Source organism: Lynx rufus, unplaced genomic scaffold (genome assembly GCF_022079265.1).
Source record: "Lynx rufus isolate CCGP_SWC_20201006 ecotype Redwood Valley unplaced genomic scaffold, mLynRuf1.p SCAF_8, whole genome shotgun sequence".
Lineage (NCBI taxonomy): Eukaryota > Metazoa > Chordata > Mammalia > Carnivora > Felidae > Lynx > Lynx rufus.
Window position 1 is genome coordinate 28439829 of NW_025814896.1, and position 27834 is coordinate 28467662.

The 27834-nt window shown below is 50.5% G+C and overlaps 1 protein-coding gene across 1 annotated transcript; it reads right to left on the reverse strand.

The window, feature by feature from the left end:
- Positions 1 to 1168: 1168 nt before the first annotated feature.
- FKBP1A (FKBP prolyl isomerase 1A) lies at positions 1169 to 27761 on the reverse strand. Its single transcript, XM_047068465.1, has 5 exons — positions 27610 to 27761; positions 27475 to 27522; positions 7572 to 7684; positions 4215 to 4384; positions 1169 to 2302 (listed from the first exon to the last, which is right to left on the reverse strand). Exons 1-4 carry the CDS (start codon positions 27644 to 27646, stop codon positions 4256 to 4258), a joined length of 327 nt encoding a protein of 108 aa, XP_046924421.1. The 5' UTR covers positions 27647 to 27761; the 3' UTR covers positions 1169 to 2302; positions 4215 to 4255.
- Between the last annotated feature and the right edge of the window lie 73 nt (positions 27762 to 27834).

Below are 27834 nucleotides of genomic sequence, written 5' to 3' on the forward strand. Positions count from 1 at the left end.
GCCTAACTAAGTTCCAGGAGAAGGGACGGCTTCCCTGTCGCTTCCAAGTGAGCGTACCACACTGAGTGCTGAGTACAAGAGCACACGGTGCAGGATCTCATTTAAACTGAATTCCCAACGGGCACTACTGTAATAGGAAAATAAAATGACAGTTGCCTCTTGAGGTGGGGTGGAGACTGAGAAAGGGCAAAAAGGAATTTCCTGAGATGACGGCCCTATTCTGCATCTTGATGGTGTTTCAAGGGACAAAAGTATAAACAGACGCTAAATTCTAATATGTATTTAGGGGGAACTGTAGTGATGTCTGGCATTTATTCTGAAAGGTGATACGAAAGGACAGACTGGGAGAGGGACGGGGGGATGTGTGAGGAGTAGGTACAGTAAAGTGTTCATGGTAGAATCTTGGCGGGGGGGGGTATACAAAGGTTCGCTATAAAAATCTCTCACTGTCGTTCGATGATTTTTATAAGGGAATTTTGGAAAAAACGAGCTGTGACCCCGAAATATTGCTCCAGTGACTTCAAAGAGATGGATTTGGAAAACTGTCAGGCAACTCCTTGAACAAGCTCTCTCCAGAAAAATCTCTCAACCAGGGCACCTGCGGAAGGTGTTTATAAAGGTGTGGGAGTATTACCGATGGTCTCCGTCACAAGGGAGGAGGGGGGTATTGCTCATACACACAGGGTAGGGGCCGGGGAAGCTAGCAGCCAGCCTCCCACCATGACAAAGAACCTCCACCCCAATGTCACCAAGGAACACCAATTCAAAGCCCCGGTCTTCCCTTCGTCACCCTCCATCACTTTGCTGCAGCACATCCTCAACTGGGTAGTGGCTCATCTCCTGACAGCTGGTCGCCGCCTCCCACTTCTTGGTAACTCCAGAGAACCCGGCTGAGCGCTCTACTCAGAACACATATTGGGTAAGACATTTGAGGGTGTGCGGCAGGGGGAGGAGGGCGCTCCCTGATAGTTCTCTCCACCAGTGGAGTTACAAACGTACCACTGCCCCCCTACCCCCAGAGGGGCCAACAGGGAAGGACATCCCTGTGGCAGTCCTTCTGCCAAAACACAACCTCCAACACGACATCCCCGCTGTCACAGCCCCTACCCCACACCCTGGACCAAACGGCCCGAGGAGGCACCTGAAAGTAACCGCCATCACACAGCGCTGAGAAAAGCCAGCATAAAGCACTTTTATTGCAATAATAAAACTTGAAACTTATACATAGTGCAGGGAGGTGGGGGTGGGGGATAGGCAGCAATAATTTCTCTCACCAAATCACTACACAGGACAGCAAAGGGGTGAGAGGGGGGAGGAAAAGGCAGGAAACTCTGAGATCAGCAGGGGGAGCTGAACATCAATGCTGCACATCAAAAACCAGGAGATGCTGAAGCTGTGATGACCAGCATCATTTTTCTCAAGACAACACTCAAGGGTTTGTCATGATGGCTGGGCTTTCATCGGGTGTTAAGTGTCTACAAACAGCACCTTCAATTTAAACTTTCGATTAAAGTTTCTTAAAATTTAGGAAGTGGAGCTTGGATAGCTATGAGATTACAAAAGTCCTGAATATCCGTTAGAAAAACCACAGGATGGAGGGGCAGGGGGGGGCGGGGGGGGGGAAGCCAGGCCACGAAGAAGGCTTCAGAGGTCCCTGCTGGCCTGGGGACAGATACCTGTAGTGTCCAACACCGCAGTGACAACCATCTGCTTCCAAAAGGCAGAGGGTTTAAGGGGAGGGTGGGGCAGGGCAGTGGAGGCAAAGGCTCTCCTCCCCCTCCCCATTTCAGTTTTGGGTAGGGCTTTTAATTCAACCCAAGGACATCTCTCAACTTGGAGATAATTCGGCCCTCGACAGCGCCTCAAATCTGCTATGGCTTTGCAGCGCAGCAGCAAGAATGTTTAATATATAATAGATAAAAATTTCATCCAAAAAAAAAAAAATAAAATAAAATAAAGATTCTTGCAACCCCCCCCCCCACCCCCACCAATTCCTATTCTAAAATTAACCCATTACTTGTGCTGTTAATACTTGACTAATACTTAAGTGGAAACCTAGATCCAAAAGACTGAAACTGAACCTTCACCCCAAAACGAAAACGAAATAAAATGAGTAACTTGAGGTTTATGGCATATAGTTTAGGTCAACACACATACGAGGAGAAAGGGAAAGAGCGAAGCCGGGTGACAACACATTCAGTCGGGGTCGATGTTTATACAAAGAGTGTAGTGAACATCAGGAGAAGCTCCATACGGATTCGCGTGTGCGCATCTGGAGGCGCCACATCCCTCCACGGCACATCTGTTGGGGACAGAAAACCTGTCAGTTCCGGCAGCACAGTGCCCTGCGTGCGCGGCGGGGGCGGACTCGAGGCTGTCTGCCATGGCAGGTCCCTTCCCCCAAGAGTTCCCAGGTCTCCCTTTGAACGAGCCACTTCCGCTCTGGCCGGGCTTGGCCGGGCTTGGGCTGGATTCCCAGGTGAGCAGTCTCCTTCCTGCCTCAATTGGCAGTTTTTTTTGTTTTGTTTTGTTTTTAGCCTAAGCTTACGTTTACCTGCTGAGGAGAGCAGTGACTGTACAGTTCCCCAAGATCACTGGGTCTCCAAGCCGGACGCATACAAGAATCACCTGGGGGGCTTTAAAAAACTGCAATGCTTGGATCCCACTGCCAGTAATTGTGGTTAAGTGGCCGAAGGTGTGGCCTGGGCATCAGGAGGCTTCCCAGGTGACTTCCGTGTGTACAACTCCACGTTGGTATATCCTTCATGTTGAAGGGATTTAAACAATGTCTGCAGTCTTTATTCATCTACTCCAACCTACAACTTTCCAGATCTGCCCTTGGGCTTTCCATCAAGAGCTCTGCAAGAGGGTCTGAGATGTTCTTTGGCCGGGTGTGGGGAGGTGTAGGCCAGGGTGACTCACAGCCCTCTCTCCCTTCCTTCCCCTCCCTCCATCTGACCAGATTTATAGAACGCTGGTACCCAAATCAAGATAATCCCAAGGCTCTCCTCAAATACTTTCACGTCCAAAGGGCTTAACTCTCAGAGAACAGGAAAGAGGGTTTAGATTAGGTACAGACCTTTGGGCAGACAGAGGCTCTGTAAGGAGTTCCTTCCTAGTAAGAATGACAAGTACAGAAGCCAAGGTCAGCAAACTGGCCCAGGTCTGTATGACCCAGGTATGTAGGGCTCAAAGCACAGGGAGAGGAAAAGAGCTAAGAATTTCAAAAGCCCTTGTGCTTAACGGAGTCCACAGCAGGACAAAGTTAGACCGTAACAGACAGGCTGGCAGCCACCTGTGACCCCTTTCGAACGAAGGCATTCTCCCTTAGGCCCCAGTTGTGGTCCTCTGGCTCCAAGGGCCAGGAAGGGGGCAAAAGTAGAGGTCTGGGGCCAGCTGGAAAGATGACACCATTCGTGTGTTTTATGATCCTAAAACCCACATGAAAAGTTATGAGTCATTACGACATGGAGTTTGGCTTCCTAAAAATGAGGGTAAAGGAAGGAAAACAAGCCCAGGAAGGGGTTCTGGTGCTAGTCTGCCACGGTCTGGAAGTGACCTCAAGTAAGGTCTTTCTCTCCAGGCCTCGGTTTCCTCACCTGTGACGCAGGAAGGCTGATCGGTCCCTAAGGTCCTTTCCTAGGACTGTCTGGGAGTGTCCTCTACATTTGAAAAGCACGCCCTGGCCTCAGCTTCCCATGCACGGAAAATGAGCTGGCCTGTGCACTCCAGGGTCCCGGACTTGCCCCTGAGGCAGCTGGCTCGGGCGACAGTGCCTCTCTCACACCCCCTGACAGGCAGTGACCACACTCTACATGGCGAGGGGGCTGCACACACTAGGGCGGGGTGTGTAGTCCTCAACGGTCTTACTTCTACAGAACCAAAATGCTAGCGTTATAAATTTGGCCGTATTTCCGGTTCCCAGCTCGGTTTTAGTTTGCAAATTATATACAAAAACATACTTTATTTCAACAGCTACTATCAGCGGCCCCGTCCCAGTGAGTCTGCTCGACAGCACGCGCCTTTCCTTTCCCCAGGATGACCAGCTGTGGCATCTGAGGTGTATACCAGTAACTAAAATCGAAACACTACCCAATAGAGCAAGAACGTAGGGGGAAAACCCATGGCCTTTTTGGTTCTGCTACCCAGCAAACAGCCGGTAAACGGGGGGGGTGCCAAGGCAGTAGGAGGCCCTTGGGCACTCAGCTCCTCACCCAAGAACGGGGCGCAGGGGGCTCGAGGGGGGCTGTCCCTGTCATTCCAGTTTCAGAAGCTCCACGTCAAAGACGAGGGTGGCATTCGGTGGGATGATGCCTGGGTGGCCAGTGGCACCGTAGGCGTAGTCTGGGGAGATGGTCAGTTTGGCTCTCTGACCCACACTCATCTGTGAAAAGAACAAAGAGAGAGACTCAGTTGGACGCCCTCCCCAGCTGTCCCTGTAAGAAGCAGGGCCGTTTACCGGGGTGTGCTGGTGCAGCACAGTGGGACGAGGACAGCGACCGTGTGGAACGTGGAGGCTGACAGTCAGGCTGCGTGATCCCTGCATCTGGCTCTCAGGGGCCCAATGGCAGATAAAAACCACCTTTCTGCCCAGGGCTTACTGACCCGGCTCTGCGCAGCCAGCGCCACAGAAGTGTCACCACTCAGTCCTTTGGTGGCCTGTCACCCAAAGGATATGTGTGTGGCACCTACACTCTTAAAAAAGTATTCTGATCAAAACTCCGCTTTAAAAGAAAACACACACACACAGAAGGTAATGTATGGGGTAGCCTACTTTTTCTGTACTTTATTTATACTTCTAGTCAGACATATAGAAAACTTTTTAAAAAACATGATTTTACAAAGAAGCATGTATGGCACGTTACCAATAGTGTAAAAAGAGGGAAATATTTATATACTTGTACCTTGCCTAAATAAACAAAACACCTTTGGAAGGACACAAATAATACCAGGTTTTTCATGGGGAGGAGAGAGTACAGTGGCCAGGGTGGAGGGAAATTTTTCACTTTAAAAAATACATTTGGGGGCACCTGGGTGGCTCAGTCGGTTGAGCGTCCGACTTCGGCTCAGGTCATGATCTCACAGTCTGTGAGTTCAAGCCCCACATCGGGCTCTGTGTTGATGGCTCAGAGCCTGGAGCCTGCTTCGGATTCTGTGTCTCCCTCTCTCTCTGCCCCTCCCCTACTCTCACTCTGTCTTTCTCAAAAATAAATAAACATTAAAAAAAAAATACATTTGTCCTTTTTCATTTCCAAATCAAAACTTACATTGAGTTTCAATATATATTTTCTGAACAGTGAGCAGGCTCTCTGCTCTGCCCACCTTTCCAGCACTCTCCGCTAGGCCCTCCGTTGTGCACTCCTGGTTCCCTGACGCAGCCCAGGAGACAGCAACTAAGGACAGACCTGCAGGCTGCGCTCCTCTAACAACTCAGAAACCGTGTTCCCGTCTCCTTTGGCAAACCAGGACAGGCTGAACTACGGTGATAAGAGTAGTTAAAAGCATTATGGCTTAATCTAATGAACTTCAAAACGTTCGTGTCCTGGGGCGCCTGGGTGGCTCAGTCAGTTGAGCATCTGACTTCTGATTTCAGCTTAGGTCATGATCCCAGCGCTGTGGGATCGAGCCCTGCCTCAGACTGCCCTGAGCATGGAGCCTGCTTGAGATTCTCTCTTCCTCTGGCCCTCTCCCCAGCTCACGCTCTTTCTCTAAAATAAAATAAAAAAATTTTAAAAAGATCATGTCCTTTTACTCAGCAATTCTACTTCCAGAGTCTTCTAACAACCCGAAATGCTCATTATAAGGGGAGTGGTTCCACTGGCACATCTGCAACATGGGCCAGCCACCAGAAAGAACACAGTGGCCTTAAATGCACTAACACGGAAAGATGGCCCAGACACAGCTAGAGGAAAAAAAGCACGCTGCCAAAGCAGTACCTGTGGCAGGACTGCGTACCTGTAAACACGTAAAAGCAAAACAACGATCTCAGGAGAAAGGGAAAAGGGGCACAAGATAAGCCCCCTTCTTCCTGTGCTTTATGCTCACTCAAACAAATACCCCGTGGAGTTTCAAAGATGCTCTATGCAGGTCTCAGACCACTCAGACTTCTCACAAGTGACAGAGCTGTGGGTCCAGGGGGAGGCTGGGCATCTCCCCAACGCCCGCTAGGCCTCACCAAGCCTGGGATGTAAAATAGGCTGATAACATTATCTCGGGGGCAGCTACGGCTCTTGGAACACAACGCAGTTATTGTTCCAGTGCCGAACAGCCACAGAAGATGGCTGTGGTGTGGACAATGGGTGGCACGGTCGCTGGGGGATGGGCTACAGACCAAGAGCCAGCCAGACGAGGGCAGTGGGGACAGAGATCTCCAAAGGGAAGTAAACCATGAAGATCCTCTCTCCTTCTCGCACTGCCAACCCTCTGCCCTGCAGGAACAGAAATCTAGACGCTTGGGGGGTGGGGTGGCTTAAAGTTTCTGCAGGTTAAACAGTTGATCTGGAGATAAATCAGTGTGTATTCTGGAAAAGAGAAAGACAGAAATCTTTCTCTCCACTTTGGTTACATTTCAGTTCTCTTTGGTGGAAGGAAAGAGACTAATTACTTATGACACAGGGCTGACATAAAGCCCTGTCTCAGGACGCTGGAACCTGGTCAGCGCCGAGAAAAAACCTGCTGGGCTCGATGGAAGGCTAGAGCCCAACTGAAATCTGGCAACCCTGGGTCCCCTGTTGTCCACTGGGAATTCTGTCATGTTGGCAGAACAAAAGCTGTTTACACTAACGGGGAGGAAGGGCCGAGGAAACGGACTCAAGACAAACAAAATGACTCTCTCCAGGAGTATGACCTCTCGGAAGCGGTCTGACACAACAGGGCCAATAATAAGACAAATGCAAATTAAAACCACACCAAGACCACATTTTTTTTCACTCGCTGTATTGTCCTGAATCCAAAAGTTTAACGACACACTGTGCTGGAGGGGCTGGGAGGAGACAGGCCCCCTCACAGCCTGCTGGTGGCAGCTCGGTATAATCCCTACGGACGGCAACTTGGCAAGGTGTCAAAATACAGCGTGCACAGCCAGTGAAGCCCTCACCCCGACTTCTGAGAGTCTGCCTACGGCAACGCTCACACAAATGTAAAATTAAGTCCGCACAAGACCAGTCACAGCGGCACTGTTTATGACAGCAAAGCACTGGAGATGACCATCAATAGGGTACCGATCAAGTCAATACTGTCCACCCACCTAAGGGAATGTGGTAAGAGAGCCTCCTCCCCTCTTTATGTGCAGATATATAAAGCGTGAAAGAGAGATTCAGTGAAAAAGCAAAGTGCAGAACACTGTGTGGGTCCACGGGGGGGGGGGGGAAAGTACGTGCTTGAAGAAACTCTACAGAAAACGTTAGTAACATGACTTGCTGGGGGTGAGGGGACTGGCAAGACGGGGTGGGAGGGAAGTGAAATTTTCCACTTACACCTTCATTGATTTCTGAACCACGTGAATGTCCTCGCCACAAGCATCATTTAAAAGGTAAACACTAGGAAACAAAACAAAACAAACGAGAGCATACCTGGGCAACCCCTTCTTCCCAGCCTCGGATCACCTCCTGCTTGCCTAGCATAAACTTAAAGGGCTTGTTTCTGTCCCGGGAGGAATCAAATTTCTTTCCATCTTCAAGCATCCCTGTGAAAAAGGGCAGTTGTAACATGAGCGACAAGGAGTGACGGTGCGACTGGTCAGACGCCGGCGGCAGAGTGGCCGTCCCAGACGCCAGCGCTGAAGGGCCCGGCAGGGCGTCCCGCGTCCTCCGGGGGCCTCCGCAGCTGGGACGGGCCCTCCACCCGGGTCTGCGCATGTTCTTCCCGCCTCTGAGCAGTGGGCCGGGCCCCAGAGGCAGGCGGCTGTCTACCTGGTGTGAGAACGGGGAACTGCGCGCTCCTGACGGGGCTTCCCGGCACCCCTGCCCCCGGACTAAGAGTCGCCGTGGGCCCCGGAGGCACACGCAACAGCTAAAAGTCACACGCGGCCCAGGAGCCAACAGGCCTTCCTTGATGGCGGGCGGCGGCACAACCGAACCGAACTGGAGGACACCAGTGGGCGTCAGACGGCCGGAGAGGCGGCCGTGCAAGAGCCACCGCAAACCTCTCCCGGTGGCCCCCAGGCAGCTCCAGCCGAACTGCGGGCAGGGCTTCCACCCGGAGTCAGCGACGTTGCACGCACTCGATCCTCCACCAGCGCTGTCCCCATTTCACAAAGGAAGGAACTGAGGCAGAGGGAAGGGAAGCCGCCTGCCCAAGCTAGACTAGCAGTCCAAACGCCACGTTCATTGGACTACCCCCGTGTCCCGGGAGCCGGACAAGCCACAATGGCAGCCACTATTCAAAGGGGGACTTGCACAGGTGGAGACGCCAGAGGGTGAATGCCACAACAGGGACATACACCTGCAGCCCCTCCTTCAAAGACGACCGTCTGCGGTGGGTTCTTGGGAAGCCAGAGGGACCGACGGGAGAGCCGTCCATCCCAGACTGGAAGGGCAAGCCAGTTGTTGACATATAGCTAACAGAGCAGGTTTCACTGGGGGCCGCGTCGGGGGGGGGGGGGGGGGGCTCCACGGTTCTAAGCATCGCTCAGGCGACCCCGTGAAACACAGAATTCTGTTGAGTTTGGCCACTTCTAGAGGAGGAGGGAAACCCTAACAAAATCCCAACTTAAAAAACAATGTCAAGACTTGTAAGCGGGACGGGGAAGCAGAGAGCAGTTGAGAGCTTTATCAGAGCCACCAGACTAGCTGTACTTTGACAAATAGGAAATGGGCAGTGGCGGGAACGGGAACTGCTGTCCTCACGGAGCAGGAAGGCAGACAGATGTCCCAAGCAGAGCGGGTGCTGACCCCGCCGGAAGCCTAGAGCTGGGAGCTGAGGACCATGAGGCAGACGGGAGGACGGGGCCCCACCCCTGCCAGGTCAGTGCACAGCCAGCAACTGAGGCCCCACGACCAGCAAGCTGGGGCGTACACGGAGCTCATCTCTCCACCAGAACACAACTACCACCAGATGAAAGAAGTGACAAATGACAGGATTTGAACAGTTTCCTATAAATGAGTAGCTGGGAGAATAGGCGTCCACCTTCACTGTAGACAATCCCCTGTGGGCTCTACCGCATACACGGAACCCAGCCTAACTGAACCCCGCATCAAGGGTGAGAGCAGACAATGAGCTGGATTCTCAGAATCCGCTCTTTGACCAGCCAGAGAGCCTTTCCATGCACCCACCGAGACGGCTTGCAACAAAAATAAGGAAATCAACTCCAAGGCTTAGTTAACTCACCCAAGGTCAGAGTCAGTGGGTAGTGGGGCCTGGCTCCAGCAAAAGGCTTTCATTTAGCCCAATGGGGACTGAGAGCTATGAAGGAGACCAAAGACCAGAAACAGCCTCTTCCTGGTCTGTGTTCTTTTAAGGAGACCTTGAATAGAGCCCCAGGGCTTCCTAAGCAGCCTTGATATGTAAATCACTAGGTGAGGAAGCCCCCTGGGAAAGAGCCTAGAAGACAGGGTGGTCCCTGACCTCTGAGCCCTGCCTGTGAAGGCTGGCTGGACAAAACACACAGAGAAAGGGGCGCCTGGGTGGCTCCGTCGGTTGAGCGTCAGACTTCGTCTCAGGTCGTGATCTCACAGTTCATGAGTTTGAGCCCGTGTCGGGCTCTGTGCTGACAGCTCAGAGCCTGGAGCCTGCTTCGGATTCTGTGTCTGCCTCTCTCTCTGTCCCAACCCACTCACATTCTGTCTCTGTCTCTCTCAAAAATAAATAAACATTAAAAAGAAAAATTAAAAACACCACCACCACCACCACCACACACACACACACACACACACACACACACACACACACACACAGAAAAACCTTAGAGGGCCATCTGGAACCCAGGCTGTTGCACATTCCACACCCTTGGAAAATCCAGACCAAAATTTTCCCCAAGAGGGAAAATCCATCCCTCTTTCCAACTGAACAACTTTGCAGGAGCAGCAACAGCATGGCCCAGGAGATGAACTGGAATCAATCTAAGCCTTTCACCAGGGTTGGTGTGGAGTGGGCACATGGGCCAGTTTGGGCACTAGGATCAACTGTGAAGTCTACTGGAGCCCTGCTGGAAAGACCTGCCTCACGGGTAAAAAAAAAGAAAACCCATTCAGGAAGAAAGCTCCTGCCCTCCCTTCCTGTTGAACACCATCATGTGACGATGTGATGTCTGGAGCCTTGGCAGCCACTCTGTAACCATGAGAAGGTCAGGAGTACCACAGAGTAGTTGTCCCATTGTTATGAACCAGCCCCACACCGCCTCCCTCAAGCTTTAGGTTCTGAGGTGGTTAAAAATCTGCTTTGCCTTAAGTCAGCTGAAATATTACTGAAAATAACCTAACAGGTATGAGGTGACCCTTTACTGGATATGTACACAACACACACCCCACTGCAGTGCTGCCATGAGGGGGTAAAACTGGAGCTCAACAACTCACACCACAAAGAGCTGTCACCGTTCTGACAGCAGACCAGCATGCCCTGCCAGGACCCAGGACACATAAATGTTTATCAACAAAACAAGACTTACACATAATAGTTACGACATGGGATGCACTTCTCATTTTTAAAAAGAAAGCTGATTGTGACCCCCTAAATTTATGTCATAATACACTACTGGCTTGCAACTCACAGTTTAAAAGATATCGTATACCTGGGTGCCTGGGTGGCTCAGTCTGTTGAGCGTCTGACTCTTGATCTTGGCTCAGGTCATGACCTTGTGGTTCGTGGATCAAGCACCACATGGGGATCTATGCTGGCAGTACGGAGCCTGCTTGGGATAATATCCCTCTCTCCCCCTCTGCCTCTCCCTTGCTTGTGCTCTCTAAATAAATAAATAAACATTTAAAAAAATTTTTTTTAAAATACAGTATATCTACAAAAGAATCAGCCTCTTTCAGCCAAATATGAACATGACCCCAACCAGGGCAAGATCATGTTCTGACTGCAATGAGAAACCACAGGGTATGGGGACAGACTCCCTACACTTCCCTTTCATACCTGATCAAATGCATTGCCAAGCTATCTCCAGATGCTTACTGTCTGACCAGTTCCACGCCAAACACACAAGGTGCTACCTGCTGTTGAGCCAACCTGGAGAAATGGATGCTCTTCAGCGCAGAGACTGTGGGTCTGGGAGCATGTCTGTCTAGCCCCAGATCTCTTCAGGTTTTCTGGGACACTGAAGGACAAAGCCTTTCCCTACTATTTTAAGAAACCAGAAAAACCAAGAAGGATTTCTAAGTAAAGGGGCTGTAAGCAGGAGCTTTGCTGAGGATCCTTATTCTCCTCCCCTATTTCAGATGAGCTGTTTCTCCTGGGACAAGGACATGAGCCTTGCTCCAGAACTTCAGACTACTGTTCCCACCTGTCAATCGCACCTACTCCCACTTCCTTGGAGGAGAAATCTTCTTAAGGAAGGGTGGGCGGTGGTGTTGGTAATGGTGGGGTGCCTTACGCCCAAGGAGGGGTTATCTTATAATCTAAGTCTGAAGGGTAAACATCACCTCTAGAGCTGAGCAAGATGTCACGCAACTGGCATAGGCTATACGGGCAAGGAGGGGCTAGAAGGAGGGCTTCCCCAATGGGGAGGAAAAGACCACCTTATATATACCTGTAAGTTGTCAGGCCGGGTGAGGAGGTGATGTAGGAGAGGAAGCAGTGTCCATTAAGAAGGAGAAATGGATATGTGTACAGTGTTTTTTGGAGTGTGAATTAGGTTGGTCAGTGCCGAATGCAGAATATGACAGAAGCTGTTACATCAAAATAGCTTTGGCAAAGGTGGAGTATTGGGGATCAGATTTACCCTCCCACGAAACAAACAAACAAACAAAACCCACACAGAAACAAAAACAAAATGAAATGCATGAAATAAACACATGAAATAAACCACAAAACAAAACCTCCATCATGAAGAGAGAGAGATGGGAATGCAAGCTGGTGCAGCCGCTCTGGAACACAGTATGGAGGTTCCTCAAAAAACTACAACTAGAACCACCCTACGACCCAGCAATCGCACTACTAGGCATTTATCCACAGGATACAGGTGTGCTGTTTCGAAGGGACACATGCACCCCCATGTTTATAGCAGCACTATCAACAATAGCCAAAGTATGGAAAGAGCCCAAATGTCCATCGATGGATGAATGAATAAAGAAGATATGGTATATATCTACAATGGAGTATTACTTGGCAATCAAAAAGAATGAAATCTTGCCATTTGCAACTATGTGGATGGAACTGGAGGATATTATGCTAAGTGAAATGAGTCAGTCAGAGAAAGACAAAAATCATGACTTCACTCATATGAGGACTTTAAGAGACAAAACAGATGAACATAAGGGAAGGGAAACAAAAATAATATAAAAACCGGGAGGGGGACAAAACAGAAGAGACTCATAAATATGGAGGGTTACTGGAGGGGTTGTGGGAGGGGGGATGGGCTAAATGGGTAAGGGGCACTAAGGAATCTATTCCTGAAACCATTGTTGCACTATATGCTACCTAATTTGGATGTAAATTTAAAAAAATAAAAAATTAAATTAAAAAAAAAAGAAAAGAAAAGAGAGCAAGAGACAGAAAAATAACCCAGATAACAGCTAAACATGGTTTTTAAGACAAGACTCTGGACACTGCAACAAAGGACAATGATTCCTGAGAGATGGGAAACTAGCAAGGCGAGCCGAGCCCTACGACTGCCCAGCTTACAGCCTTGGGCATTTCCGGGGAGAGGGACCTGGATGGAGCTCAAAGCAGCTGGGAGTCCAAAGGACACAAACCAGGAAGGAGACAAGTGTAGAGTGAAATCCCCAGAGATTTACAGAGGGTCCCTCTTGAGTATTCAGCAGAATACTAATCAGCACACATGTTTCAGGAAACTACTTAAGGCCAGGAAAAGAACCATCTAAAGGATGGATTAGAAGGAACAGTGCCCAGTGCTTACACAGAGCTGGAGCTGGGATCAGTGACTGTTGCGCTAGCCAGACTGGAGAAAATCATGGTTTATGAGGCACTGAGTAGGAGGATATCCAGAAGATCTCATCTCAGGAGTGGGGGATAATCAGCCCCAAACTGAGCACTGCTCCAGACCCACCTAACGAATCATAAAAACAAGATCCAAAAGGATCAAACTGTTTCCACGTAACTTAAGTGCTTCTCAGTACAAAGCTCAAGAAGATTTATAGGCACAAAAATAGCCAGCACCTCAAAAGGTAAAATTCACAATGTCTAGCATCCAGATTAGCACACATGCAAAGAAGCGGGACGACACGACCCACAATGGAAGAGACTAACCAATCAACTGAAACTCACCCAGAGCTGACAGAGTTGTTAGAATCAGTAGAGAAGGACAGTAAGATTCAAACCAAAGGTCCAAAGATGACAATGACAGTGGGACGGAACAACTGGACACCCACAGGCAAAGAAGTAAAAACATGGACCTATACTTCACATCAAGTATCAACCCAAAAACTGTAAACATGAAACCTATAAAACTTCTAGAAGAAAACACAGGGAAATAATCTTTGTGACTGTGGGTTAGGCAGAGATTTCTTAGACATGAGGCCAGAAAGCACCATCCATAAAAGGATAAACTGAACATCATCAAAACTAAAAACTTCTGCACTTTATTTTTTTATTTTTTAAAAAAAAATTTTTTTTTTCAACGTTTATTTATTTTTGGGACAGAGAGAGACAGAGCATGAACGGGGGAGGGGCAGAGAGAGAGGGAGACACAGAATCGGAAACAGGCTCCAGGCTCCGAGCCATCAGCCCAGAGCCCGACGCGGGGCTCGAACTCACGGACCGTGAGATCGTGACCTGGCTGAAGTCGGACGCTTAACCGACTGCGCCACCCAGGCGCCCCGGAACTTCTGCACTTTAAAACGTACTTTTAAGAGAATGAAAAGTCAAGCCACAGACTGGGAGAAAACCTTTGGAAAGCATGTATCTCATAAAGAACTTGTGTCCAGAATATATAAAGAGCTCTCAAAACTCCACAATAGGAAAAGAAAGAGCTCAATTAAAAAGGGACAAAAGATTGGAACAGATACTTCCCTGAAAAAAGGCAAATTAAAACCACCAGGAGATATGACGACTACTGAATTAGAAAGAGTACAACTAAAAAGACTGATCATAATCACGCACTGGTGAGGACGTGGAGGAACTGGAATTCCCACACGCTGCTGCTGATGGGAATATCAAGTGGACCGACCACTGTGGACAACAGGCCGGCCGTTTAAGTGAAACATACACCTCCCATACGACCCAGCCATTCCGATCATCCTGGATAAGTATCAGCCTGTGTTCACACAAAAAGACATATACATAGGGGCGCCTGGGTGGCGCAGTCGGTTAAGCGTCCGACTTCAGCCAGGTCACGATCTCGCGGTCCGTGAGTTCGAGCCCCGCGTCAGGCTCTGGGCTGATGGCTCAGAGCCTAGAGCCTGTTTCCGATTCTGTGTCTCCCTCTCTCTGCCCCTCCCCCGTTCATGCTCTGTCTCTCTCTGTCCCAAAAATAAATAAACGTTGGAAAAAAAAATTAAACAAACAAACAAACAAAAAAAAACAAAAAGACATATACATATATGCACAGCAGCCTCCCTTGAATAGCCGAAAACCGGAACAACCCAAACATCTGCCAACTGGTGAATGAACAGACCACATCCACACAGTAGGAAACTACTCAGCAATAAAGAAGAATGAGCTACTGATACATGGAACAGCATATCTCAAAATAATTATGCTGAGCAAAAGAAGCCAGACAAGGGTGTATTCGCTGTACAATTCCGTATATACAAAACTTTAGAAAATACAAACTCTGCTGACAGAAAAGCACACCAGTGGTTGTTGGGGATGGAAAGAGGAGGTTTCAGAGGATGACGAAGGGACATACCAAAACTTAGGAAATTGTACACATCAATTGCAGTTTATCGAACGTCAATGAGGCCTCTACAAAACTGGGGGGTTTTTCCGAAAGGAAAAAAAAGTGAAAAAAGTGTGCTTCACTGAAATCCTACGTGTGTTGACCTCCTACACCCAAGCTGGCGGCGGATGGCGAGGGACTTCCTCTGTTTAGGGAGGGGGCAAGGAAAGCAGGCGGCCCGTCAAGTCTCAGCAGTTGCTCCCAACTCTGGACATCTGTGTGCCAGGACCGGGAGCCCTTGAACGGTGAAACCACCTGCCAAGCCAGTGCCGTAATTTCCTAGAGAAAGCACGCTCTGATGAGAGAAGGCAACTGAGGTTACAGTTCAGACCTGACAGCTGACACTCTAAGCTCCAAAGGGCACTCCCAGCAGAAACCAGCAACGGCATGGCCCTCCATTTGCGGAACCGACTGACGTCCCTTCTGACTACACACAAACCTGTGCCTCATGGTCCACAGACCGCCTGGGATGGCTCCATATTCTCCCTCTCGAGAATGAATTTTTGTCTCTCCTGACTGAACGCAGCTTAAGGTCACAGACCTGGACGCAAAGTGCTATGTCCCTGTACGTGCTGTGTACTCAGTTCCACCCCTGGCACCCGCCGTGCTGGCGGCACTCGCGACTACTTTAAGATTGGCTCTGCCTGCACGATTTTTAAGAATCAGCAGGACAAGCAAGAGGCTTCCATATTTAGACCTCTTCCCTGTACGGTAGGAAGGATCTGAGGGGTAATCCCAGAATGGCAGCTTTTACTTCCAGCACCTCTGAATTACTAATCAGTGAGAAAAAATGTGAAAATCTGGGGGTCTCCAGTTAAAAGCACAAGACTGTGTGAAAGGGTTGCAGGAGGGAGTGTTAAAGCAGCCTCTGCCTGCAAGACCGTTTATGTCACCTTTGTCTGAGTTTCCTCCCGAACGATTTAGCTGTTCCTTTGGGGAAGAACCAGACTCCAATCCCTGGGGAGGGAGCGGGAGGGCTTAAAAAAAAAAAAGAAATGTGGGGAACAAGCTCAAGTTCACCTCCCCCACAGCAGCCTGCTCTTTCCTGCTGCTCTTCTGTTTCAGGGTGTGCTCGCTCAGAAGGAACCAGCGAAGGCAGACCTGGCCAGCAGCTGCTGAGGCGCACGTGCCCTCAGACTCTGCTCCCGGTACTTGGCCCGAGTCACTGCCCAAGAAGCAGTGATTAAGACCCAAGGCCAGGATGTGGAGACTCGAGAGGAACGCTGGGTTATTATTTCACTAATAATCCAACAGAAATGGAGCTACCTCCAGGGCTTCAGGGGGGCAGCACCCCCGTGTCCCCCCTACAGGGTAAGGGAAGTGGCTGCACGAGGCGGCACGGGTAGCGAGGGCTCCGGCACCTGTTGCAGCTCAAGCTTGTGACTCACAGTGTGGTTTTCGGCTGCGGGTGGAATCTTTGCAGGTGGTTTTCATAGGCACTTTGCAGGGTGCAGAATTTATAAAGTTTTTAAATTAAAAACAAAAAACCCAAAGCTAAATCACACGATGACAACAACAAAGAACATCCCAACCTCCAAACAAAACAAAGCTCTTGCCGTTTACAGTTGGAAGAGGGAGAAAGGACTTCTATGTTCAATTCGACACATATTTTCTTTTATTAATTTTTTAAATGTTTATTTTTGAGAGACAGAGCACGAGCTGGGGAGGGGCAGAGAGAGAGAGGGAGACACAGAATCCAAAGCAGGCTCTAGGCTCCAAGCTGTCAGCACAGAGCCTGATGCAGGGCTCGAACCCACGAACCAGGAGATCATGACCCGAGCTGACATCGGCCGCTTAACTGAGCCACCCAGGTGCCCCTCAACACGTATTTTCTTAATTTTTTTCCTTAACGTCTACTTATTATTGAGAGATAGCATGAGCATGGGAGGGGCAGAGAGAGAGGGAGACACAATCCGAAGCAGGCTCCAGGCTCTGAGCTGTTAGCACAGAGCCCAACGTGGGGCTGGAACTTACAAACCGCAAGATCATGACCTGAGCCGAGGTGGGAGGCTTTAACCGACTGAGCCACCCAGGCGCCCCTCAACACGTGTTTTCTTAAGTACAAAAGAACAATGGTTGAATGGAGGTGGGGAAACTGAACTGAAAGTCACCAATTTTTCTGCAGACGTGCATTTCAAAGCCACCTGGAACATTCTCAAATGGCTGTACTGACCTAGATACAAATGGATGTACCGACCCAGGCTTAGCTGTTTCCTTCTCCTCCTTATGTACAGAAGTTTCCTCAACAGCCTTTAACTTAACTGCCCCACCAAAGACTCCTACAAACCGCAGCACGCACAGCCCCAGAGCGGAGAAAGAGCCTGTATCTCCTAGTCTCTAGTGATGCTCATTTCTTTTTTCCCATGTGAGCTTTATGCTTAACCAAGGGCTGGTCAGCTATGCTGACTCCCAGACTCACTTATGTTAGTTATACTTACCGAGTAGAGAAAACGTAATCAAACAGTATGCAAAAAAATGAAACAGGAGTGTGAACAACAAAAAAAGAGTGGTCCTAGCTGTTTGGAAAGACTCAATAAAGGCAAGTCACTGAAAAATACTGCTCGTGAGTAACTGTGTGGATGAGACGGATGTATGTCTGAAGAAAGAAATCTTAAGAATATAGAAAGGTTGGGCGTTGAGATGACCTCCCAACAGTCCTTGCTGTTTTGGCTTTAAAAGAATCCAAATTAGTTTTTACAAGAACCTTGACGGGAAACTCTACCAGAAGAGCCATCCTAACAGAAAGACACGGGCCTTGAGTAAACGATTTATGTTTGGATTTGAAATAAAATGTTTAGAGAAGCCATGTCATTTTTACGATCAACTACCCACTTGTCCCCATCATGATGAATGAAAAGAGACTCTACACCTGAGGTAGCTAAGACATATGAATTCAAAGTTTATGTCTCATGTCCATTTCCAGGCCTCTGGGTTTGCACTCCCAGGGCAACCTTCCTGAACTGGGAGCTCTGACAGCCCCGTGAACGTGGTAAGATCGAAGGCCAATTGCCTACCCAAAGAGAGAGCCGGCTTCTTCCCCACCATTGCACAAACTGAGCACAAGAACACATCCCCTCTGTTATCTGGAAATGCTCCTAAACTTTTGCTAAATCTCTTTAGATTCTATGACCAAAAGTGTATTTTCAAAGGAGATCCCATGATGGGAAGTACACAAACCAAAATAAAATCCTTGTGGGCATGCCTCTCCATCTTCCACTTTATCATAATATGAGTAAAAATACCGCCACATTGTATCTCATGGGGCGGGGTGGGGGAGAGCACACAGAAGGAAAACAATACTTAACAGTGGCTATTTGGTAATGGTAGAAATATGCATGATCTTTAGCTTTTCTTCTTTTCCAGAAAACACGGAGGCGGGAGGCTGTAGGGTATAATGGCGTGAGTTCTGGGGCTTGGGCCCAGATGACTATAGTAATCCCCTCCCTGGTATCCCTGCGTCTGCCCTTTCTCTCCTACGGTTTAAACTTGACACGGCAGCTAGAGGGACATTCTTTTAAAATACAAGTCAGACCCTACTACTCCTCTGCTCAAGACCCTCCCACGGCCCCCCCATCTTATTCAGAACAGAATCTCAAGTCCTGAAAATGGCCTAGGAGGACCTGTAAGAGCTGCCACCCCACACTGCCATCCCTCTGACTTCATCCCTGGTGACTCTCCTACTTCTCCACTGCAAGAACATTGTTTCCTTCTGTTCTGTAGACACACCAGGGATACGCCCACCCCAGGGCCTTTGTGCCTGTTGTTCCCTCTGCCTAAAATGCTCTTACCAGATGGTCACATGGATTACTCCCTCACATCCTTCAGGTCTTGGTTCAAATGTTACTCTCTCATTAAAGTCTTCCCTGGTCTATCTAAAACTAAACCTTCTCCTGTCCCTTCCTTCGCACTTACTGGTTAACATACAATATATCTTCGCTTATTAATCACTTTCCCACTACAGTGTAAGATCTACGAGGACGGGCACTGTGTCTTCTTCAGTCCCATGTTCTTGGTGCTCGGAACAGTGCCTTGCACATAATCGATCATAAGTGCTTGTAGAGAAACCAAAGGCACCCTTTCTCCCTCCAGGCCATTGCACACACTTGGCAAGCTCTCCCCTCCTGCCAGCCCAAGCCATACACATCCAAGACCACGTGGCCCTTCCACTCCAGGTGGGGGCTGCTCAAGGCCCTTCTCTCGAAAAGGTAGGTGCAGGGGAAGGCACTCCCTCAAGGTAAGCACCTCAAGGGCAAGGTTGAAGCTTTCCCCACCTCCTAACATGTTTGCTGAATGACTGAGGGAAGGGCTTGGTGTGCTGCCCTGTGTGTAGTAGGCGTGAGAGAAAACAGTCACAATTTTATTAATCCACGGGGATTGGGCAAAGTGCAGAAGGTAGATTCTTGCTCTTATTCTAGCTTAAAGAAACAGAAACATTATACCAAATGTAACAGGAATGTGACCTTTCTCCACTCCAGCTAGAGTCCTAAGTGACCACTATTCAAACTGTCCCTGAGAGACTCCATGCCAGGCACTGATGGGGAGAGGCCCTGGAGAACACCACCACTAGGCCTCTGGCCTCCTGAAGCCTGCAGTCTACTGGGGAAAGGGTGGGTGTAACTGTATACAACCTGACCATGAGGAAGGCCATGAAGGAAATGGACAGATGCCTTGCCGGAGAATCCAAGGTACGTGTGTGATGCATTTGTGAGGAACCACTTTAGCCAAGGGTCAATCGGGGAAGACCCACCGAGGGGGTGCCATGTAAGTGTGATAGATAGGAGTCTGCCTGAGATGGGGAGTGGTGGCACCTAAGCACAGGGCCAGAGAGGTTTTTTTTGGGGGGGGGGGCCCTTGGTGTGTCCCAGGAACTGGAGGTGGGCCAGGGTGGTCTGAGCTCCTGGGAGGGGAGAGTAAAGGCACTGAGAACAGAAGACAGCACCCAGGACAGGGCTGTTTCTCCCCACTCCCTTTCCTCCTCCTCCTCCTCTTTCCACTGCTAGTATTTATCTGGCCGAAGTTAAAGTGAGCTAGGGGAAGGCACACAAGGACTCGGTTGAGTTCTTCAAGTAGGTACAAGAACAGGAGAGGAAAAATAGAAATAAAAATAAACAAGGGCACCTGCATGGCTCAGTCAGTGATCTCGCAGTCATGCGAGAGTCAGGTCATGATCTCGCAGTCCATGGGTTTGAGACCCAAGTCAGGCTCGGTGCTGACAGCTCAGAGCCTGGAGCCTGCTTCAGATTCTATGTCTCCCTCTCTCTCCGTCTCTCCCCTGCTTGTGTTCTCTCTTTCTCTCTCTCTCTCAAAAATTAATAAACGGTATAAAAAAATAAAAAAAATAATGAAAATAATGAAAATAAACAGCATCGTAAGCACCAAAAGGGAGAACTGAATAGTACATGCCTAAGTTATCCAAAGTACCCCCAGCCTTTTCCAGGAGAAATAAAAGGTGACAATACTATTTTTAGAGAAAATCCCAAAGCAGACAAGCAATTCCTAGTTTACAGATACAATGAACCCATTAGCACCTCATAAAATCAGTTATTTAAAAATGTTTTATTTATTTTGAGAGTTGGGGAGGGGCAGAGAGAGAGAGAGAGAGAGAGAGAGAGAGAGAGAGAGAGAAAATGCCAAGCAGGCTCCACACCGTCAGCTCGGAGCCTGACATGGGGATCAAACTCACAGACCGTGAGATCACTACCTGAGCCAAAAAAGCCAGAGTCAGACGCTTAACCGACTGAGTCACCCAGGGGCCCCCCAAATCTGTTTTTAAGTAGGCTCCACACCCAATATGAGGCTTGAACTCATGACCCTGAGATCGAGAGTCATGTGCTCTACTGCCAGGTGCCCCATAAAATCAGTTTCTAACCACCAAAAACATTCAAGTTAAAAAGCCTATGTTAAATTTTTATAGTACATAAATTATATCCAATAAAGCTGTTAATGGAAAAAAAAAAAAAAAGCCCATGAGACCTACTGAAAGGAACCAGAGCTCTCTGGAGAGAACAACTGATGCCAGGACCAGAGCAGGGAAACCAAGGAGGTGACTAGGGAGTAAGGTGAGCATATCAAAAAGGTACCAGAGCCAGCCCAAAGGGGCTCCTGCTGGCCAAATGTGGGACAACCTGAGTATCAAGAAGGATAATGAGTATCAATGATTTTAAGCCCTCAGGAAAATTTATTATGAGTCCATATACTAAAAACAAACAAACAAACAAAAATACAAGTAAGTGGATAAAGGGGGGAAAAGTATCTTGCCACCCCTGGGAAAGATGACAAAACAAATTCTTTAAAATGAAGATTTAAATTAAAGGGAAAGAATTAAGCTCTACCCTATCTTATGGAATGGCAGCTGATAAATGTGGAAGGTATGAAGGAATTTTTAAAACCGCCTCTTTGCAAATGCCAACGAAATGGAGACTTCTGGCAAGAATCAGCAATGATGTCCATACCAGAGGGGGAAGGTGGAGGAGACCAGGCACGGGCAGGATGCCCAGGGCCCCAAGAACTGCTGCTAACTGCAAAGGGGGAAATGTACCCTTACAGAAAAGATCAAATTCGGCACCACCAATAATGCTGTTCCCCATGGTGTGCTGAGTATCGAGCACACAGCACCAGGTATGACGGGACGGCAGACGACACGAGGCGGAAGCGGCCAGATGACACCGGGAGAAAATGAGCAGACGGACGCAGGGCATTCTTTCGGTAAGATCACAAGACGGCTCTCTTTGAAACACCAGGGCCATTAAGAAAAAACCAGCACGAGGCCTCTCCTAGATTGGCAGTAGACACAACATCCAACTGCAATGAGTAAAACTTGAAAGAATTCTGGTTTAAAAAAAGAAAAAACACTTTCAAGACCACTGGGGGGGGGGGTTACAATATGCATCTGGTTTTAGGTCACTTAAGTCATTTCAAATTTTCTTAGGTGTGACCAGTAGGAGGATAAGGAGAATATCCATATTCTTACAGCATGCTCGAGTATTTAAAGTGTCATGATGTCTGCGGCTGAAATGACTCCGTGAAAAACCCACAGATCTCACACACACACACACACACACACACACATACACACACATGCATATTCTGTAAGGAGACAGAAATGGCAAACTCGACAAAATGTCAACCATCACAGAATCTCGGTGGTGGGCACGTGGCTATTTGTTTAGATTTTTCTCTATGTGTGAAAACTTCGCAAGTAAGAGTCACACATACACATACACAAGCATGCTATGGGGCCTTCGGTTCACTTAAGACCGGCGAGCCTCCTACTCTTACCGGTGGAAGGAGAAAACGGCACCTGCAGGATTCTGTACTCTAGTAACCACAATCCCAGAGGAAAGAAAATGATGCTTCCGTAGCAAGGTCTATTTCCAAAATGTTAAAACCCCATTATGTTAAGGAAGCTCGAGGAGAAGAGGAACGGACACCCCCGGATACGCACGGACTTGTCGCATCCCCGTGTCGTACACCTGAAACCAACGAAGCGTCGTGTGTCAGCTACGCTTCCATGGAAAAAAAAGGACCAACACCTCGGCTTGCGCAGCCAAGCTGCCACGGCCCAACTCTGCTCGGCTCGTGCCCCTCAAGACACAAGGAAAGGAAAACAAACACCAACAACCCCCCTCGGTACCCACATTTAGCAACTCAGCTACAACTTTCTTAGCCAATTTATTCTATTCTGTAGGCAAGGTTAGACCTATTTTATCTAAAAAAAAAATTTTTTTATAAGTTTATTTATTTTCAGACAGAGAGAGAGAGAGAGAGAGAGCGTGCGCACGACTGAGCACAAGTGAAGGAGGGTCAGAGGAAGTAGAGACAGAATCCCAAGCAGGCTCTGCAATATCACTGCAGAGCCTGATGCGGGGCTTGAACTCAGGAACCATGAGACCATGACCTGAGCCGAGATCAAGAGTCGGACGCTTAACCGACCACGCCACCCAGGGGCCCCAAGGTTAGCCTTTTTTAACCTGAATCCTCACTCAGACCCATCTCTCTTATAAGTGCCCATTTCCCTATCTGTAGAGGAACAGAGGCTGAGGTCTCAGGGCCAACCCCGCCCTGCGTGGGAGTTTGGGCCACTCCAGGAACTGAGGGCTGACACCGGGGCTCTGCCTTTCTCCCACTCAAGACATCACGGGCAGTGCTGGTGGGAGGAAGGGCCGGGGGTGGGGGTGGGGGGCGGGAAGAGGGCGGGGAACGCATCACCCAGTGCCTGGGACACGAGCAGCCTTCATACAGTGCGTATAATAACAGCAGCTCTGTCACTGTTCCTAGCAGGTGTTCTTATTCCCATTTTACGGATGGCCACGGAGGCTGAGAAAAGTGGGACAATTCGGCTGAGCTCTCATAACATGTTATCCGGCAGGGGCAAGAGCCGAAACCTAGCCAAGGGCCCACTTCCTCTTGGGGGATCATTGTCCACCTGGCACCACCTCTCCCCACCTGCCCAGGCTGGCACGCCACACACCCAGGATACAACCGGAACCCTGTTTCTGTCCCTGCCCTCAAAAAGTTCAACGTCCACACAGGAGCCAGAAGGGAGCGGGCCTGTTAAAATCCAGGTCAGCTCACAACCCTCTTAGGGCTGCCACCTCACTCAGAGAGAGAGTCACCAACCTGCAAGGCCCCCCCATCACCCCCTCCTCCCACCGCTTTCCCTTCACGCCCTCCGGTCCAGCCACACGGGTCTCCTTGCTGTTCTCCCACCACACCAAGCACGCCCCAGCCTCGGGCCCTCTGCCGGCAAGACTCTTGCCCCGACACCCACACCGCTCACTCCTCAACTTCCCATGGGTAAATATTAGCGTGTCATTTTGTCAGAGGCCTTTGGCAACCACTGTCGCCAAAAGCAGCGACCCCCTGCCCACGCCTGCACTCTGCTTTCACCTCTCCACAGTGCTTCTCACCACCTGACATTCGCACCTGCCTGGCCTTGCCACGCAAGGAAGCCCCACCACATCAGGTCTCTGCCTATGTAGTCCACTGGCCATGTCCCTAGTGCCTGGCTTGTCACTGCTGCTCAGTGAACACCTGCCGTAGGAAGGAAACAGGGTCCTGTTCCAGCCCTGCCCGAACAGTCACAGCCTCTCTGACTGAAGTCAGCACCGAGTAGGGGCCCGTCGGAGGAGCCTCTGCTGGGGGTGAGCCTTCCTCCAGACATCCGATCAGCTGAGAAACACTCGGCTGGGGGTGGGGGGCGGAATAAAGTAGAGAGGAGAGGGGAGGGGAGACAGAGGTTAAAGAAAAGCAAGGGGCTGGGGAGGGGGCTGCAGGACAGTGGTCACCTCAGCTGCCCTCTAAGTGGACCTTCTGAGGAGACAGGGCTGAAGGACCCTTGGTCCTCCTCGTTTAGAAGCCAGGCTGCTGACAACTTAAACCCAACCCCAAGGACATGATGTCAGTTACTTTTCAAGAGGATAAAACCAGAATTCCTTCAATCCACCTAAGGTTGCTCTGACAAAGGCAGGCATGTGGCCTGCTGACATGAGTAAAAGGGACACAAGCCTGGCTATGTGTCAGGACAGGCTCAACAATACAGATGACGAAGCTACTGGAGGCAAGGAGGGAGCTGTGAGAAGCCACTTGGTCCTCAAGGCACATACTTGGCAAGTTACCCTTCCACCTCCTTCCTCCCACCTCAGTGCCTGTCATGCTACTGGGAGGCGCTGGGCTGGTGGCAGCAAAGTTTTCGTTTTCCCTTGTGGCGCCACAAAGAGGTGACGCAGGCCTTTCTTTGAAGCCGCGTGCAGGCTGTGCTCTGCTAGAGGCCACAGAAGGCACCAGAGGGAGCCTTGAGGGTGTCATCAGGGCTACGACTGGCAGCCACCAGCGGCACTTAAAACGTCCATGTGGTCAAAGTCAGCCTGGGCTATGCATGTCTCTGCTGGCTGAGACCTTACTTCCACTGCTCTTTCTTTGGACCTGCCCCCAGTCAGCAGCAGGGGATACCAGGCCAGAGCAGGCTGGATCAAGAGTGTTCGCCTGACCTGAACCTGGGCCAGTTAGATTTTTCCCTCCTAGGAACTATCATCATTGGAGTCCCACAGCCGAACAATGTAAGCTGGATATTCAAAAGGAGACGGAGACACTGGGCATGGGGTGGGAGGGGCGGGGCACACAGGGGCCTTCCAACATCCAACATCTCCACTTGGGAGAAGCAAAGAAAAACGAATCCGACAAGGGAATACTGGGGCAACCAGATAGAGAAAAACAGGGAGAAAAACTAGGAGTACTATGAGAATTTCTTCTCCCTTCTTGAGCCCCAGTGGGCTCCCTGCCTGGGAAGACCCTCAGGTCCTTATGGTAACTTTCCCCACCCCCATTACGTTCCATCAAGATGAATTCTGCTCCCACTGGCTTGAAAGCCTTCACTGCTACAGATGAAATCTCAAAGCGCCTACCCATTCCTCTCACGCCCCCACAGGCCTCAAACAGGTTCTTCCTGGGAGGCTGGTGGCAAAGACCCACAGGAACAAAGCCGCCTGCCCAAGAACAGCCTATTCTGTGAGCAAGGGGCAGAGCTGGCTCCTCACTGAGGCGTCTTTGTAGAGCTTATCAAAAATGACATAAAAAAGAAAGCTTTTGTCCTGATGCATGCCAGGGTCCTGCGGCTGTTCGGGGAATGTGTGGGTGGGTGCCACCCTCAAGGAAAACACAGACTTGGAGAAGAGGCACTGGGAGCCCTGATGGTGTTCTGGGTCCCACGACCATCTGTTCTCTTAGGAAAGGCTCCAGACGTGCTGTGTGGGGACATTTCACCAAAAGGCACAGTGAGGCATGGTTCTGTCGACATGCTGTGGATCCAATCCCGCCATGAGCACTAAAAGACGGGTAAGCCAAGGCTGAGGGGCACAGACTCAGGAGTGAGACAGATAGAGCCAGTTATCCTAGTATGGCTAACTTATAAAATGGGGGTGGGACAGTCACCTCATTACCTCTCCGAGTCCCAGGGTCCGCACCAAGTTGGCGGTGGGAACCGCATTAACTGCCCACTCACCCCAGCACCGCAAAAGGCAACGCTTACTCTTCTCATCCCACCGATCACAAGCAACCAAACTGACAAGCTTTCCTCCATTAGACCTCCCAGGCTCGGGTGCTGACCATGGCCTACAAAAACGGCCATTGAAAAACGTCAGAACCACTTTCCAGCTTCGTTTCACAGGCACGAGAACGTTCCCTACGAAGATGGGTTGCAATACCTCCTCCTTTGGTAGCCTTTTAAAAGGTTCTAGTTCTTGACTCCCTCCACCCCCTGCCCCCATTTCTGCCCACGGAGAAGGGCCAGAGACACAAAACAGCCGAATAAGTCAAAACGCCTGGGAAAGGGGATGTTGGGTGCCTCCTTCTCCTTCCCAGTGAAAGTCATTTCCCTTAACAGAGGGCTCCCCCCATAATCTGGGAGGGAAGGGTAAAGCTTATGCCTGAGCAGCTTGGTCACAACTGCCTACAGTCTACTACCCAGGAGGAGGAGGAGAAAAAAGAGAAGGGAGGGAAGGAGAAGAAACAGAGGAAGGGGGAGGAGGAACAGAGGAAAGGGTGGGAAGGAGGAGAAAGGGGAAGAAGGACGGGGAGGGAAGGTTATTCGTATCTACAGTGCAGCTACACCAATCACCACCCCCCCTCCAGCCCACAGCCACAGAGTCTCCGCCTGCTTAGCCTCCACCCCCCTCCCCAATACAACCCAGGAGGACCTTGTAAGGGCATGGAGTTAAAAGATGGTCTCAAGGCACCAGACTCTGAAGTCTGAATTCTGGCTGAAGGTCTACAATCTCCTTTGGTTTTCATTACTGTTCGTTACCCTAACTGGGCCTCAGTTTCCTTAACTTTCAAATGGGGATGAGAAAACCTCTGCTCCTAGAAGGGTTGGGGGGCAGGGGCTGAGGGGCGAAATTACACGTTCAGGCAGCCCAGGCCATCGTGGCTACCGAGGCTTGGATTTCAAAGTGGCTCAAAAGTAAGATGAGCGGATCTAGCTCATCCAAGGCCAGGCTGAAGTCAAAGCCGTGCCTTAGGAACCAGGATGAATCCCGACTTTGGAAGAGGCCCCTCCGCAGACTGGAAATTACCTCGCCCTTCTTATCTCCATCCAAGGGAGGGCCGGAAGGGGAGGCTGGGTGTCACCCGGGACACAGAAATGGTACAAATCCTTTGATGGTCCCGGGCCAGGGCTCTGCCCGTTCCGGAGCATGTGACCTTGCGCCGGCGACTTCGCCTCCCCAAACCTCAGTTTCCCCATCTGTGCAGTGGGCACAGGGCTGTTCGGGAAGCGCGAAACCGCCGGCTCACACCGTCCCGGGTTCGGCAGGCGCGAGGCCGCCCCCTCGGGGGCGCTGCCACCGCCCAGGCCTCCGCCTCGGGCCACGCGGGCCCCGCCGCCGCCGCCGCCGCCGCCGCCACGCCCCGGGCCTCTGCCCCCAGGCGGCGGCTACAGGCCACCCGGGGCCGAGCCCCCCCACCCCGCGGACCCGCCGACTCACCCGTGTAGTGCACCACGCAGGTCTGGCCGCGCTTCGGGAAGGTGCGCCCTAAGGAGACAGACAGACAGACGGGAGCGGTGAGCGGATGCGCGCGGCGGAGGGGGCACTTTGGGAACGCCGAGCGCGCCTACTCACCGTCTCCGGGGGAGATGGTCTCCACCTGCACTCCCATGGCGGCGGCGACGGCGGCGGCGGCTGGGGACGCTGGGCTGGCGGGCGGCGCGGCGGGCGGCGTGGACCCACAGCGGACCTGGCGGCAGCTCCCCGGCTCTGCCTTGGCCCTGGGCGCCTGGCCTGCGCACGCGCGCGCCCCCGCACGCCCCGCCCTGCGTGCGCGCCCCACACGGCGCGCACGTCCCC